The sequence below is a fragment of the Phalacrocorax carbo genome, chromosome 3 (assembly GCF_963921805.1).
Source record: "Phalacrocorax carbo chromosome 3, bPhaCar2.1, whole genome shotgun sequence".
Classification (NCBI taxonomy): Eukaryota; Metazoa; Chordata; class Aves; order Suliformes; family Phalacrocoracidae; genus Phalacrocorax; species Phalacrocorax carbo.
Genome location: NC_087515.1, coordinates 118,600,007 through 118,614,435, shown reverse-complemented (window position 1 = coordinate 118,614,435; position 14,429 = coordinate 118,600,007). Strand labels below are relative to the sequence as shown.

General features: G+C 46.0%; 1 protein-coding gene across 7 annotated transcripts in view; it reads left to right on the top strand.

Annotated features, from left to right (window-relative positions):
* PUM2 (pumilio RNA binding family member 2) overlaps positions 1-4,009 on the top strand; it is a 69,147-nt gene extending 65,138 nt beyond the window's left edge. For all 7 annotated transcript variants that reach the window (XM_064448111.1, XM_064448113.1, XM_064448115.1 and 4 more), the window contains 2 exons: positions 143-335; positions 1,052-4,009. In XM_064448111.1, the coding sequence (XP_064304181.1) occupies positions 143-335; positions 1,052-1,183 (325 nt within the window). In that variant the 3' untranslated portion in view covers positions 1,184-4,009. The remainder of the gene's footprint in view (positions 1-142; positions 336-1,051) is intronic.
* The last annotated feature ends 10,420 nt before the right edge of the window (positions 4,010-14,429 follow it).

Genomic DNA, 14,429 nt, shown 5'->3' with positions numbered 1-14,429 from the left:
ACTAAAGATTTGGAAATCAGGACTTGATGTGTTTGCAGTGTGCTCTTTGGTGGCATTAAAACACTTGAACTGGTCAGACAAATTTAAAATTGCTACTTAAGAGTGTTACACCTTAATATCACAGAATGCATTTGTCTTTCAGCAATGTGGTAGAAAAGTGTGTAACTCATGCTTCTCGTGCGGAGCGAGCTTTACTTATCGATGAGGTCTGTTGCCAGAATGATGGTCCTCATAGTGCCTTATACACCATGATGAAGGACCAGTATGCCAACTATGTTGTTCAGAAGATGATTGATATGGCTGAACCTGCTCAGCGGAAGATAATAATGCACAAGGTATGTTTGTATATAGTTTTGTTGTTTCAGAAAATATTATCTCTACTAATTTTTCTGCTAGAATACCTTTCCCTCTAGATGTAAAACTCACTAGTTCTGTGATCTAGAACTTAATGTGTAAACATCAAATTCAGCGGAGCTTGATAAAGCAGTATATATTTCGGTCTCAGCACTGAGTTAAAAATGTAAATCTACAGAAAAGTTTCAAAAGTTGGATTTCTCCGTGTGAGCTTTTCTGTGCAAATACCTTTAGTATGAAAATATAGTATCTGTCGTCATTAATAACATACCAGAAGAAATAGATTTTTTTATTTGCTGGTTGCTAGTATAAATCCATTCTGCAGTTCCCCCAAAAGAGATTCCCACCCTTCCTAACATGCCAGCACGTTTTCTGCTTAAGAAAGTCTGAGCACGGAACAAAGTGCTGTTGCCGTAATTGTCCTAGGCTGCGTGACGCAGGGCCCAGTGTATTCCTGCAGGAGCTCTGCTTCCCCCAGTCACCAGCAGGGCACTCCCACAAAAGGGCAACCTCCCTTTTCCTGTAACAGGTATGTCAGTTGTTTGGTGAGTCAAAATTGCCAGCTTTACATCTTTCCAGAAACTTCCAAAATTTTGAAATACAGGCTTCTGACTTTTTTTAACATAATATTTTTGAGGTGTAGTAACCTCTACTTAAAATCATTGAGGGGGTGAAAATAACAGGTTTCTTCTTACAGATTCGACCCCACATCACAACTCTGCGTAAATACACCTATGGCAAACACATTCTGGCCAAGTTGGAAAAGTATTACCTGAAGAACAGTGCTGATCTGGGGCCGATTGGTGGACCACCAAATGGGATGCTGTAAAAGACAAAAAGAAATGGAAGAAGAATTGTGAATGATCAAAAAATACAACTTAACTATAAATGTTCTGATTTTTTTAAATCTATTTATTGACTTTGTTCATCCATTTGTAAAATTTTTATTCTTGTGTATATTTTTGGGGGGTGAATTATTAAAAAATAAAAAAGAAAAAAATATCTCCAGCCCTGATCCGGAGACCTATCAGATTGGATGGCTGGCAAAGCACAGAATGCCTGTATATGATGTAATTGTATCAAAATAGCTGTCACATATTTTGTAAATTTTTACCTTGTAAAGTCACTGAAATAGTTTTTAAAGGGAAAAAGTACAGTATTCTTTTAATACACTGGCTTGCAATCTGGTAGGTCTACCCAGCATCATAGCACAACAGGTTTATAGAGTTGTATATAGAATTAATCCTTATTTTTCCCTTTTGTGTGAAGTCTTTTATACCAGATTGAATTTGATCAGCTGCATAAACATTATTTAACATGTTGAAAAGTTAAGTTGTATTTTGGTGGTTCACAACGTACTACCCAAATAATAAACAGGGCATGGCAAATTAAAGTAGGGAATAACAAAGCAATGGAAACTTTAAAAGACTAGCTTTCATTACTTGCTGTGGACACAGTTTGGGGTTTTTTTTGTTTGTTTTTTTTTTTTTTCAAATGGTGCCCTAAGGTTTTCTCTAGCGATGTATTAAAAATAAGTGCTGTATATACGTATATATTTAATTGTTGTACAAGGTGGAGGGATTAAAATGATGGTGGTACTTCAACTCAGTACACTGTTGGAAAAGGAGCGAACCCTGTATTAACTTTACAGTCAGTTTTACAACGCAGGAAGAGTAGAGATTTGTATTTTTTTATTTTGCATATAGAATTGTAAGGATTTGAAAGTGTTGAGCATTTATTTTGCTTTCTCACTGTAGATGCAAAAATAGGTATTGATGAAGAGAAAAGGGGCCACTGAAAAGTAAACTTGATAGCTCAACATTTAAGCATGATTGATTAAATACTCAGATAGCTTTTTTGCTTCCTATAAATATATGCATTGTATACGTGTAGTTAATAGGTGTAAGTTTACCGTTTGAAAACAAATCTCTTGTTTCGATGTTTATTACAAGCCTTGCTAATTTAGTAGTGATGCTTACCTTGGTTGTACAGATGTACATTTGTAAACCTTCATGCTGTAAATGTAATTTGTTTTACCCCTTTTTGGGACAAAAATTTGCATTTTAGTGTATATTCATACCCCCGTTCCCTTCTCTTCCCCTGGCATATAGTGTTGTATAATGTAAATTTATTTCAGCAAATCAAGAGTGATTTTTTTAAATGCTATCTTTATATGGTTTCAGAAATATGAACCGGCTTTCTTTTTATCTATTGTGAGAAACATTTATGTTTTGTTTATAACATAGCTGTTGATTCTGTTAATATGGACACTTTGGGAAATCAGTCTGTTCAAATTTTAAGTCAGGATAATAAGCATAGTAGGAAATGGACTGAAATATTTGGTTATCACAGAAACCAATGCTTCTTCCATCTTAATAAATGTGGCATGATTTTTTTGTACAGAAGAGTACTGTATTTTTGAATAGCCTTCTCCCAGCATAAAGCAAATATGTATGATACTGTCAATTTTTTTCTCTGGACATATGACATTGTAACAGTAACATAAAGATGATGTACATTTACAAGCGGCCTTATGTACATTTCCCAATGACCTTTTTAAGGCAGAATTGTGACCATATGTGTATAATTAAAATCCTTTTTAATCCTTTGCCTATGGAAATATTTTGGAAAAAGCTTACTTTGTATATTCAGTTTCTGAAAGATAAAGAAAGTGCTTTGTATGTTGTTGAAGTAAGTATTTTGTGTAAAACATTCATTTGGATGGCTTAACCGAAAGTTTTGATCAGCAAGGTAGTTTGGAAGCAATGTCTTGAGCATTGATCAAATAAAAGGCTGTTACCGTAGGGGTCTGATCATGAGGAAGGAAAATAGTAGCGGTATAAACTTGTATAAGGAATTCTGTTGTATTACTGTTGATATCAGGTTTACATAAATCTTATTAAAGCATACATCTGAGGCGCTACTGTTTTTAATGGTAGCGTTGACTCATTAATAGGCAAATAGGAAGGTTTGTTCTGGCCTGCTTCCAGTTTCTGAATCTGTCGTTTTGTGCCTGTAGTAGGCCTAATTATTTTTAGTAAGCACAATTCTAATCACCAGGTAGTTTTTGCATGGCAGCTCACAAAATTCCTCTCGAGAGGTACGAGCCCCTGTCATTGGAGCCAGAGCTTTCCTGTAGTCACACATAGGATGACTTTTGAGCCACTTCCTTGGACATGGTATTTCTCCTCAGTGACTCTCTTCACCCTGTGTACGAATGCTGTGTTACAATCCCCAGAGCTGACATTCTTGTCACAGTAAGTGAGGCTTTTGGGGAACTCCAGGCAGAAACTGATCATGTCCCAGTACTTTGTCCCTGTAGCACTCATGCCATGGTTGAATTTAAACAGTCCTGTAACTATCATTCTTAGTGCTTTCAGTATCTTGAATTTAATCTTCCATTTGCTCTCCTAAAATAATTTTGCACAAATTCTATCCAGGAACATGAAAATCACTGGTTTTCCTTTTTCAACTATTTTAGGCTTTGGGTAGAACCACTAGACTTTTTGCTCAAGTATTGCTTTTTGATATAGATTGTTTATGGACCAGTTTGATTAGGTTTGACTCCAGGTGGCTCATATTGAATAATGTAATGTTCACATGTATATACTGTAAAAATCAATGAAAATGTGTGAATAACACTGTGTGAAATACGTCTGGTCTTGTGTTTTTCCTGTAGGAAACCTGCCATTCTTTGTTCTCAGTGTTCTCGATCAGAGTATGGGGAAGGTTGAGGTTTCTGGGGGCGTAATGTCTAGATGTTCGGTGTTAACATACTAGTAACTAGGAAAATTGGTAAGCAGTGAGGTGACAACAACTCCCACCACGTCATTCGGGGAAGCAAAGCTGAGAGAACAACGGCAAAAGCATTTTAAGACCTAGTGACTGGTCACTGAAATTGCAGACTGCGTTTAAGTCATGTGCCGGGGAGAAAACCCAACGCTAACTCTACAGAAAAGCTCCTGCATGGTCACAGTCAGGTCAGCCGCAGTGCTCTAATGCTGAATTTTATCAGAGAGCAGTGGCTGGTCGCTGTGTAGCCTGAGAGCGACAGACTCTTTTGTAGCTTTGTTCAGCGATGATGTAGTTCTGTGTTGCTGCTTGTGGAAGGAAAGGGAAAAACCACATGCTGTGTCTGACTTCAGCTGTCCCAGCCCTGCTCCCCAGCCCGCAACAGGGTAGGAGCATCTGTCAGTTTAACACAAAGGTTCACATCTTGCCAAGCTACTGGTAGCACTTTAAGTTATCCCAAGGTCTCATTAGTCTGTGAGCAACTCTGGTGTTTCCCGTGAGTGTGTGCTACAGGCGGTGCTTTACTCTGCCCAGTATGTTTCAATCTGGAGTGTTTCCTGTGATTGGAAACAATGTCAGAAACACAGGCACTATCTGTGCCCGAGGATTGCTGGTTCAAGCACCTCTTGGCTTGGGGATGGGAAACTTGGTTCCTGTCAGGGATAGTGTATCCCCCTCAGGGCTCTGGTTCCTCAAGGGCTAGTGTGCAGACTTGGGCTAGAGAGGTTTGGGAGAACTTGGCAAATGTAGACCCAGCCGCTGGGAAGAGACGCTTTGAGTGATGCTGCAGAATGAGCTTGGGGTGTCAGCATTCCCATGTGGCAAAGGAGCAGGCCAGGCCTCCCTGACCCCAGCATCAGAAGGGGTTAGAAACCAGCACCATTATCATGGAAGGACCAGTCACAGGTCACCTCCTCCCACATGGAAAGGATGGAAGGATGTCCCGGTGGTGTTAGCCCTCCAGAGCCAACGTGGTACATGGGCCTTTCCCTGCTAGTGTGGTGCCCGTGTTAAGGAAAGGAGGCGACTGCTTTAGCTGAGAGAGTGAACCAAACCCCGATGTTACGTGCTAGGTTTCAGAACACAGAGGCTATCCAGAAGCTACCACCCTGCATGGGGGACAGAGGGGCAGTAGGCGTAGACCAAGCTTACAGGCTTAACCAAGCTGCTGGTGTTCCTCAGTGCGGTGGTGCAGGAGTGTTACCTCCATCAGCCCTCTGGACGGAGCTTGCTCCTTTTGCATGCTAGCTCTGTGCTTAGGGAACTTGCCCAGCAAATGAGATGCTTGAATTCGTTTCTTTTATTGGCCTCAGGGTTTTGAACACACACCCCCCCCCCTCACTTCACAGGAGTATGTCCTAACCACAAGGAGCTGGGCGGGTTCACCCTCTACTGAATTTGGGCTGGGCTTTTAGCACAGTTCAAACCCTTAATTGCATCACAAACAGCACAAGATGGAGTGTGACTCCTGAAGCACACAGGTGGGAGTGGGTAGGTTCTGCTCTCCAGATCCTTGTCTCCACCTTGAATCTCCCAGACTCACTTAATGCAAAATACATCTTGGGAGCAGCATCCCCTGTCATTGACAATTTGGAAATGCTGCAGGGACTTTTTGTATAGCAGCTGAAATGTTGGAATACCTATTCTAAAGACCTTCTTCATTTGATCAGTAGGAATGAACAAAGGAATAAAATAAAACGTTCACGCTCTCACCAGCATTAGTATTCTGGGTGCAAGAGGCATTCTGCCTCCTCCTCCTCTGCTTGTGCTGTACCTGCCCAGCCGTAAAGTGTCTCGATCTGCAAATGAGTCAGGGGCATGTTGCAGGAGACTCAGCTGATGTACTGGACCATAGGACAGGGAGAAACCCCTTACTAAGCTGACCTCAGCAGCCCTAACGAGCTTCATTTGAGCTTAAGACCTGCCTGGAGGGTTCAGGTTTCCTGGCAGCTGCACAGCACCGCAGCCCTTCCCCAGCTCCACTGCCAGATCTTTTCCCAGCCAAGACTAATGTGACAGGGAGGGAGGCAACCCTTCCCCGGTACAAGACTGCTCAGGTGGTGGAGGCTGTTCAGGGAACGCAGCCTGCTTGGCTGCCGATCACAAGGCAGGTTCACGCGCTTCGGTTGCTGGCTACAGGTCATATCCACAGCAGCACGGAGCTGCTGTGGTGCTCGACCACCGCAGAGGAACGTCACCGGTGGGGATGGGTGAGGAACTGGCCAAGCTGGCTGAGGTCCCTTTCCTTACAGGTCAAGTTTGCCGTGCCTTCTCAGGCTGCAAGACTGCAGCCTGCTCCTGTCAAAGGGCTTTTTCACAGTGTTACAGAAGCAGAGTTGTTTCAGGTGTCACCTGAAGTAGGTCCCAAAATAAAGATTCCCAAAGACACAACTGCTTTCTATGGGGCAATGGAAAGTGCAAGAAGGTGCAGTGTTATGGCCAGGGCCACACGGGAAGGTGGTGGCAGAGAGCACCAGCCGGCCTGGCCAGCGAGGGAGGTGATGACAGCACATTCACAGCTATATTCTGTTCTTCCATTAGTGCAAATACAGGCACCCTATTCCTTGTCTTCCTCAGGAGAACCAGAAGTTACAGGTGGGAATTCCGTGTGGGAATGAAGATCTCTCTTTTCTCCCCTATATAATTCTTACTTCCCTTTCACTGAGAGAGGTGAAATACAGCATGAGAAAGTATTTGCAATTCTCCCCCCCTCCCCCAATCAATCTAGAAGGAGAGGTTTCAGGAGACCATCGGCTTGTACAAGCCAGGATTTTGGGGAAGGACTTGGCCCAGTTGCTTCTCCTGTGGGCTCAGGCGGGTAGGTCTGCCTCAGTGCTGTTCTGTGCTCCACACCTTTTATATAAACTGGCTTCCACAGGCAACAATTGGAGCATCTGCTCGTTAAGCAAGGATCACAGAGGGCTGAAGCTGGGCTGAAGAGCTGAGGATGGACAAACTCAATGTGAGTGAGAGTCAGTTCCAACCCCTGCATGGAGGGGTGGTCTGAATGGAGCAGAGTTCACCCCTGTCAGAGCTCCAGGCTGTACATTGATCCCATTCAACTGTGTCACTTGGCTCTTAAAAAGCCTTTTTGTTTGAAAACCAACTGTCTAAAGTACTCAAAAATTCACATGATGTCTCCTGTTTCCTTGAAATGTCATGTGTCTCATGAGAACCAAGGGTTTAATTATTCAACCCAGTTCGGGAGTCATACGAGCTAGCATCCTGCTGGGAAAGGGGCTCTCATTCAACCCTACCCCATGTGCCACCCCCTCCACACGTGGGGAACTAAAAGCCCAGAGATCTGATCAGGGCATTAAAGGTCACCCACTCTACACTTCTGTGAAGTGCTGCATGGCTCCTGCTGTCTGCTTCGGGAAGGGATACTCCCACAGGGTCACACAGCTGCACTCCATCAGCAAGGCACGGGGGGAGACTCCATCCTGGTTTAAAACCACTTCTGTTTAGGTGTAGACACTTCCATGTGGACTCATACACTGGGAACAGACCTTGTTTCCTACCTAGGTATCTGGCACCATCTGAGAGACCCTTGAGCATGCAGGCACCTGGACAGGGCAAGGAACATCCGCTGGGAGCTTGCCTCAGCTTCTCCTCTAGCTTCCACTCCAGAAGGACATTTAAGATGACACTGGACACCTTCATATAGACAGTGGGTCTCTTCACCTAGAAGGTACCAGAAACTGATAAGCAACTTTTTATAAATCAGTGATTAAAAGGGGGGAGGAATAGAAGGCAGGAATAGGCCCAAAGGGTTTGCTGGGGGTGGGAGTGAGAAGAGCTTTATATTGCAGAATAGGATGGGATGGGAGGTGGGGAAACAAAGCATACACATACACACACACACACACATGCTCCAAGCTGCTCTAACGACCAGGTAATAAACAACCGTAATGACTTTTTTGATTATAGTGGGAGAAGGGGAGGGGGAAGGGAGAAGGAGCACCTTGGAAACCCAGTGGCATCTTTAAAAAATAGTAATAATGAAAAGACACCATTATGCACAGCAAAACCTTCATTCCAGGCCTCCCTGTGAAGTATAGCTAACTTCAAAATCACCTAAAAAGAAATCAACCTTCAAAAAGGAAAGAAAAAAAAAGAAGAAAAAGCACAACTAAAATACCTGTTCACCATGTCAGAAGTAGCGCTGCTCAGAGTGGGCACAGCATGCATCCATGCCAAACAAAGCTTAAACCCAAGGTAAAACCCCGGTTCTCTCCCCCCCTTAGACACATAGGTCAGCACCGCAGAAACCCACACCACAGCCCAGTGGGGTCACAGGCCCTGCTCCCCTCCCTTCTTCCAGCTCCTCACCCATGTACGTCCCCTCCTGTGCCCCCTGCTCTCCTCCTCCGCCAGGCACCCTGCCTCCCACCTGGGCAGATGTTCCCGTGGTGGTGGTTCATCACCAGTAACACGGGCTGGGGGACAGGCAGCTCAAGCACACCTTGGGCTCTGCTCCAGCCTTGCACCAGCTCCATCCCTGCGGCACAGGAGCACAAACCCCTTCTCAGCCAAAACCAGCACACTGGGGTAGCGCTTACACCAACCCCACTCCCAGGTGGGGTGACAACAGGAGCTGGGCAGAGGCGTCTCCTAATGAATGCGTGAGAAGGTCCAGGACAGAGGATGAGGCAGGATGGGTGGGGAATCAATGGGTGAATCAACGCTATGACAGCAAGGGCTGAGACACACTTGTATCGCCTGGAGGGATACAGCAGTGGAGTGACTGCACACAGCCCTGAGACAGCCAGTATCTGCGGAAATGGGTAAGTGGCCTCGAAATGCTAAATGAAGGATGATAATTACAGCAAGATGCATCCTTTTGGTTAATCAGGAAGAAAACCTGTATGTTATATCATATCAAATTCACAGCATAATCACAATTGATAGCAAGAGTAGCCCAAGAGCTGCATTCCTCAGAGGCTGTCAGCAAGCCCGGAGTCCAGATTGAAAAAAAAAAACAACCAAACCAAAGAGCATTTTTCCCAATGCTGCTAACAGTTACTAAAATTGAACTAAAACCTCCGATGCAGCCTAACCCTGCTCTCATGACTGCTCTGCTGCAGCATCTGCTTCTTCCAAGACCACAGCTTTTTTTTTGCACACGTAGGAGTATTAAACCTGCTTTGGCGGAACTCCTGGAGCTGTATGAGCTTACTCAAATTCTCCATCTAGCAGAAACACCTAACCCAAGTCACCTGGCTGTTTAGAATTGACAGTGTTGCAGCACACAGTTAACATGTTTCATGTGGACTGACTACTTCTATATTTTGGTTAAAACTCTTTAGTTTTCTCCTTCATCTGGAACTTTTTAACCAGCAGTACAGCACCAGTTTATGCAAAAACTGATAGCTAACTTCAAAAGGACATTGTATGTTTGGTACGGTCAGAGAGAAACAAGCACCACGTCCCACAAGAAGAACTTTTATTAAAGTTTTATGCTAGTTATTCGAGCATCAGGGAGCTTCTGTCACAAATGAGGACAGTAAGGGAATACACAGAGAAAATACAGGACTCCTTTGATAAGAGATTATACCTCATTTGGCCTGGAGTCCCCACCTCTCCCAGGCAAATAATGCGTCTCTGTGGCACTGCCAGAGGCAGCTGTATGATTAAAACTATACATATTTTTATTCTCATGTACTAGTCACAGTAGTCATAGAGGCACTGAAAAGGCACTAAGTATCACAGCCCCTGTGATAGCAGGCAGCTATGAAGGGTCCAGTTTCTTGTCCATGGTCAGAGGGTTTGCAGCTCAGGAATCCAACCTGTGAGTCTTGGCCTGAAGAAAGCTCGCGTCCCTTGTGGGACCACAGGATCAATGGAAACCCCTGTGGAAGAGCCAGGCTGGCTGCCAGAAAGTCAGCAGGTACCAAGCAGGGGATGCTGTGGAAATAGGTGGGTTCTGTCCTCCCAGTGCCTCTTCCTTCTTCACCAAAGCTCCCAGCAGCAGTAGCTGCCCATCTGTATGCTCCTGGGAATCATGATACCCTTCTCTCTGTGCTCATTTTCACATCGGCAAATCCTGTTCTGTGCTCAAAGTATTTAGAGTCATGGAGGTTGAGGGATCGCACACTGCCAATCAGTGTTATTCACTGCAAGTGAGTTGTCCTGAGTTAACCACATGCGTAAGTGAATCACAGAAATGCAAGGGAGTCTCTCCCTGGGCAAGGAAAAAAAAAAAAAAACAAACCAAAGAACAAACCAAACAAAAAAAAGTGGTTATTCAGTGAGTGCTTTGAGAAATACCTGCCTAGTCCACAAGCCCTGAGACTGGTGGGCCAGAATTGTTGAACAGTGAAAGCACCAGCAAGTATTACAGCAAGAGACCTCATTAAGAGAGAGCGAGTGAGTCTTTTCTTGTGAGCAACATCCACGTAACTTCAGCCAAACCCTATGGAGGCTAAGGGGAAACTCCTCCATAGATTTTGATGCACCAGCCCCCAAAATCCAGTTCTGAGTCTCTCTGTAATGAGCACGCAGGATCCTACAAGGCCCTCGAATGCAGCATCAAAGAAATGCAGCTGGTTTTATTACAGCCGTTTATGAAAACGATCACAAAAGTGTCATGCCACTGCCAGCTGGGCTTTTGCCAAAGGAAGCTCTGCTAAACTAGGTTGAGAAATATTTGGTTAGTGGCACAGATGCATTTATATGTATTTTTCAGTGCCCACCCAAATGTTCTCGTTAGGAGGGCACAGGGAAAGGGGATGGAGGAGAAGAAAATAAGCCACCAAATTCTTGAGAGAGGCAGCCGAGTTGATTCAGTTGGTATCTATAAAGCCAACACTGCGGCTACACTGACACTTGGACCATTAAACATTGCATTGTTTAAACTGAAAAAAAAAAGTCGGAGTTTTTGCAAGAAGGCTTATTCTTGTCCAAATAAGCAAGGTCATCCCTTCCATCAGAGCATTACATGGGGGAGAAGAAAGGAGATCAGAGCAGACATCCCCTCAGGCTAACTTCACACTCCACGCCTTGGGGTGGGCCAGAGGGGAGCCTCCTTTGGTCTCTCACTTCCTGGGAGTGAAAGCCAGGAGGCACATGGAGTTGCTCAGAGATGTCTGACTCACTGCAAAGGCGGCTGGACAGAACAAGCAAAATCAGATATCACTGTGCAAGCATACTGGGTGGGTTCAGGTGATCCTCCTATAAATCACAGTCAGCATTTGAAAGGGTCAGAATCCATTATTTCTACATCAGTGCAAAAGGACATCCAAAATAAACTGTACAGGATTTACCAATGCATGGGAGGACGCAGGAGGAGAGTTAAGTGTATTCGGTGCCACCACCCTGAACAAAGAGTGATGGTCTTGGCAATCGGGGACTGCGGTGTCTGGGCTCCCAGAGGTGAGCTATCACAGTGACTGGATGCTAAATTTTGCACACTGGCAGACAAGTTTTGGTAATGCTAGGCTGAAGGTCCAGGCTGTTTCGTCTGCAGACTTGTTCTTACACTTGGTATTGATTTAAGGCATGGGTGGGTTGCTCTTTTGTTACTGCATGAAGTTATAAAGAGGAGGATGTGGTGTGAGCCATGGGTATTAGAAACACTGGCCAGAGGGACTTTAAAGGGGAAGGAGTAGAGAAGCTCCAAGCTAGCAGGGAATGGAACTTTGCACACCCTCCTGGTCTCTGCAGTCTCCAAATAGACCACCAGCCACTCTGCCCTAACCTCTTCCTGCCCTCTCAGGACAAACAATCCTTCCTCTTCCATCCCCAGGTTTTAGGCCACTGATCAAGACCTCTCGTTGCCAGCTCACCGTTCTGAGGCACCATCACTGGGCAAACCCAGATGCCAAAGAGAACATCAGTGACAGTACTTCAGACCCTTACCAGACACCATCAATAGTTTTGGGTGCATCTCCTACCTCACTCCAACCAGTTCCTGGGGCAGACCCAATCTGAACACGTTTAACTGAATGCGTTTAACAGCCTGTAACTGTCCCATGTGTCTGAAGGCACCTTCTTTCCTCTCTGTCCCATTCAGCAATCACCATGCAGATTTAGGGCTTTCACTCAAAGTCTCATCTACACATTATAGGTGAAGGAAGTGGAGCTCATGAGGACCTGAGGGTTTCCCGTTCTTATAAACCCCCTTTAGTTAACTGAGCTACAAAATAGGAGGGGAAAAAAAAAAAAAGACTTCTCTGGCACAAAAGCAACAACTGAGAAACAGGCAATCATCAGCAGGGAAGCCAACTATCTGAAGCAAACCAGAGATAGCACCCATTACCAGTGAGCTGTCAACGCCACAACCCCAGTAGGCAGGGAACTGCCTGTACACTGAAAGCAATCTCCATATTTGCATAAACTCTAACCTCCCAACCGTGTATTAGGGAATATATTCCCCTTCTCTGTCCCAAAGTGTCAGGCTGTAACATCCTCAAACAAGTTTGTCAACAGGTGAAGTCACTGAGATGTGCTGCGTGAACCTATCCAGCTTGATGTCTCAGCCCTTGTTAAGGAACTTGGAACAGAATCAGCTTTTTCTAACCTCACCCCATCTGGTCACAGGCCATTAATAAACCATCTAAGGACACATGGCACCAGACTTCAGGAGAAGAGGCAGTCATCTGCTCTGCAGGCTCTACCGCTGCTGGTGGGCAAACGTGAGGCGAGGACACACTGTGACAGTGGCCACATCCTCACATGCTCCTGTCAGTAGGTCCGACACCTGGAAAGCCAGGCAGGCAGCTCCTGCTGCTGCGGGACGCTCACATCCATTAGGGTAGAAGAAATGATGGCTTCTGCTGCAGAGTGCAGTGAAGAATGGTGGCGGTTGCCCAAAAGCAACAGTTGCCATCCCTGCTCCCCGCCTGCCTCTGGGTGGTGGCGGAAGCAGAGGGCTGGATTCCTCCCCTGGCTGTGTTTCCTTTCTTCCCATGGCAGGACACAGTTCAAACCAGCCCCTCATCTCCTGGGAGGCTGAGTTCAATTGGGCTACACTGCTGGAAGCCCTTGATCCAGTTCTGGGAAATCCCCACAGCTCCACTGTACTGGGCAGAGGCAATCAACTGCTATCATCCCCTGAGCTCCGGGCTGCCAAGAAACTCCTTTCCATACAAGTCTCATCTGGCTTTTCAGCATGGAGCTCTTTTGACTGAAACCACAATACTTAGCATGCTTCAATGATCAAGCAGAGGGCACGGGAATGTCACTGAAAACACTTGGCTTCCAAACGCAGCATTGTTCTTCCCTTACCCCATTCACAGATCCCGACCAGAACATCCCGATCAAGCTCTAAGTATTTCCTAGCAAATCCAGCAAGAAGTGCCACAGCACTATTTGATCTACCATCTCCCCGAACGCACGCGTGTCCACACTTGCAAGTAACCCATATGTCGTGCAACCCCACCGGTGCCTCGCCACTGCTCCCAGGAGCAGCCCCTGGGGAAGTGTTTCCTCCCTCCTCTGTGGCTGCAAGGTCTGGCATCAGAGGCAGCCCTGGTCAAAACAGGCTCTGCTACACTGAAATCAGCCGAGAAGGGTGACCATGCCTGGCATGCATTTCCCAATTCCCATCACAGCTGGATGTCAGAAGCTGCCCACAAAGCCCAGGTGACATTTTCAGCCTCATGCTCTCCAGACCCCAGTGCTAAGGACCTCCGTACCAAGCCCCATCCCAAAAGTCTCATCTCCAGTGTCCTGCTTGTGTCAGGTTCAAGACGTGGCTCTGAGAGGCCGCCCTCCCCCCATCCCTCAGCAGCAGCCTGCTCTCCCACCCAGGAGCTGCTGCTCTGTCACAGCCACCCATGTGCCCCCATGACTTTCATTTGGCATCCTTTCCCCACCCCATCTTGCTGTTCCACCCGGCGCCTGACACGCCAGTGGCCATCTCGGCTGTGGGGCCCATGGGTGCCATCTCGTCCCCAACAGCCCCATCGTGGGGAGAAGAACACGGTGGCCGTGGCTCGTCTGAAGGAAACGCGGCGTGGTAGGAGTTGTTCCTAGGAAGGCTGGGTGAGTAATTTAAAAGAGGGAAAGCAAGCAACCTAATTAAAGACACGTGATAAAATCACAACAGTTTTAGCCACATTGAATGTCCAATTAGGTCTATTAAGTGTTTGGGCCACAGCTGTGGAAAGGGACCCTGGGTCTGGCAGGGATGGGGCAACACCCACCGAGAGCCTCCTGAGCAACCACGTTATGGGTCTTTCTAGGGTACCCCCACCACGAGCAGTCCCGGGGCAGCATGGCCCCATGCCCGCAGGCTTGGCCACATCCCTCACCCATCCAGCTGCTCTGCTGGCACATGG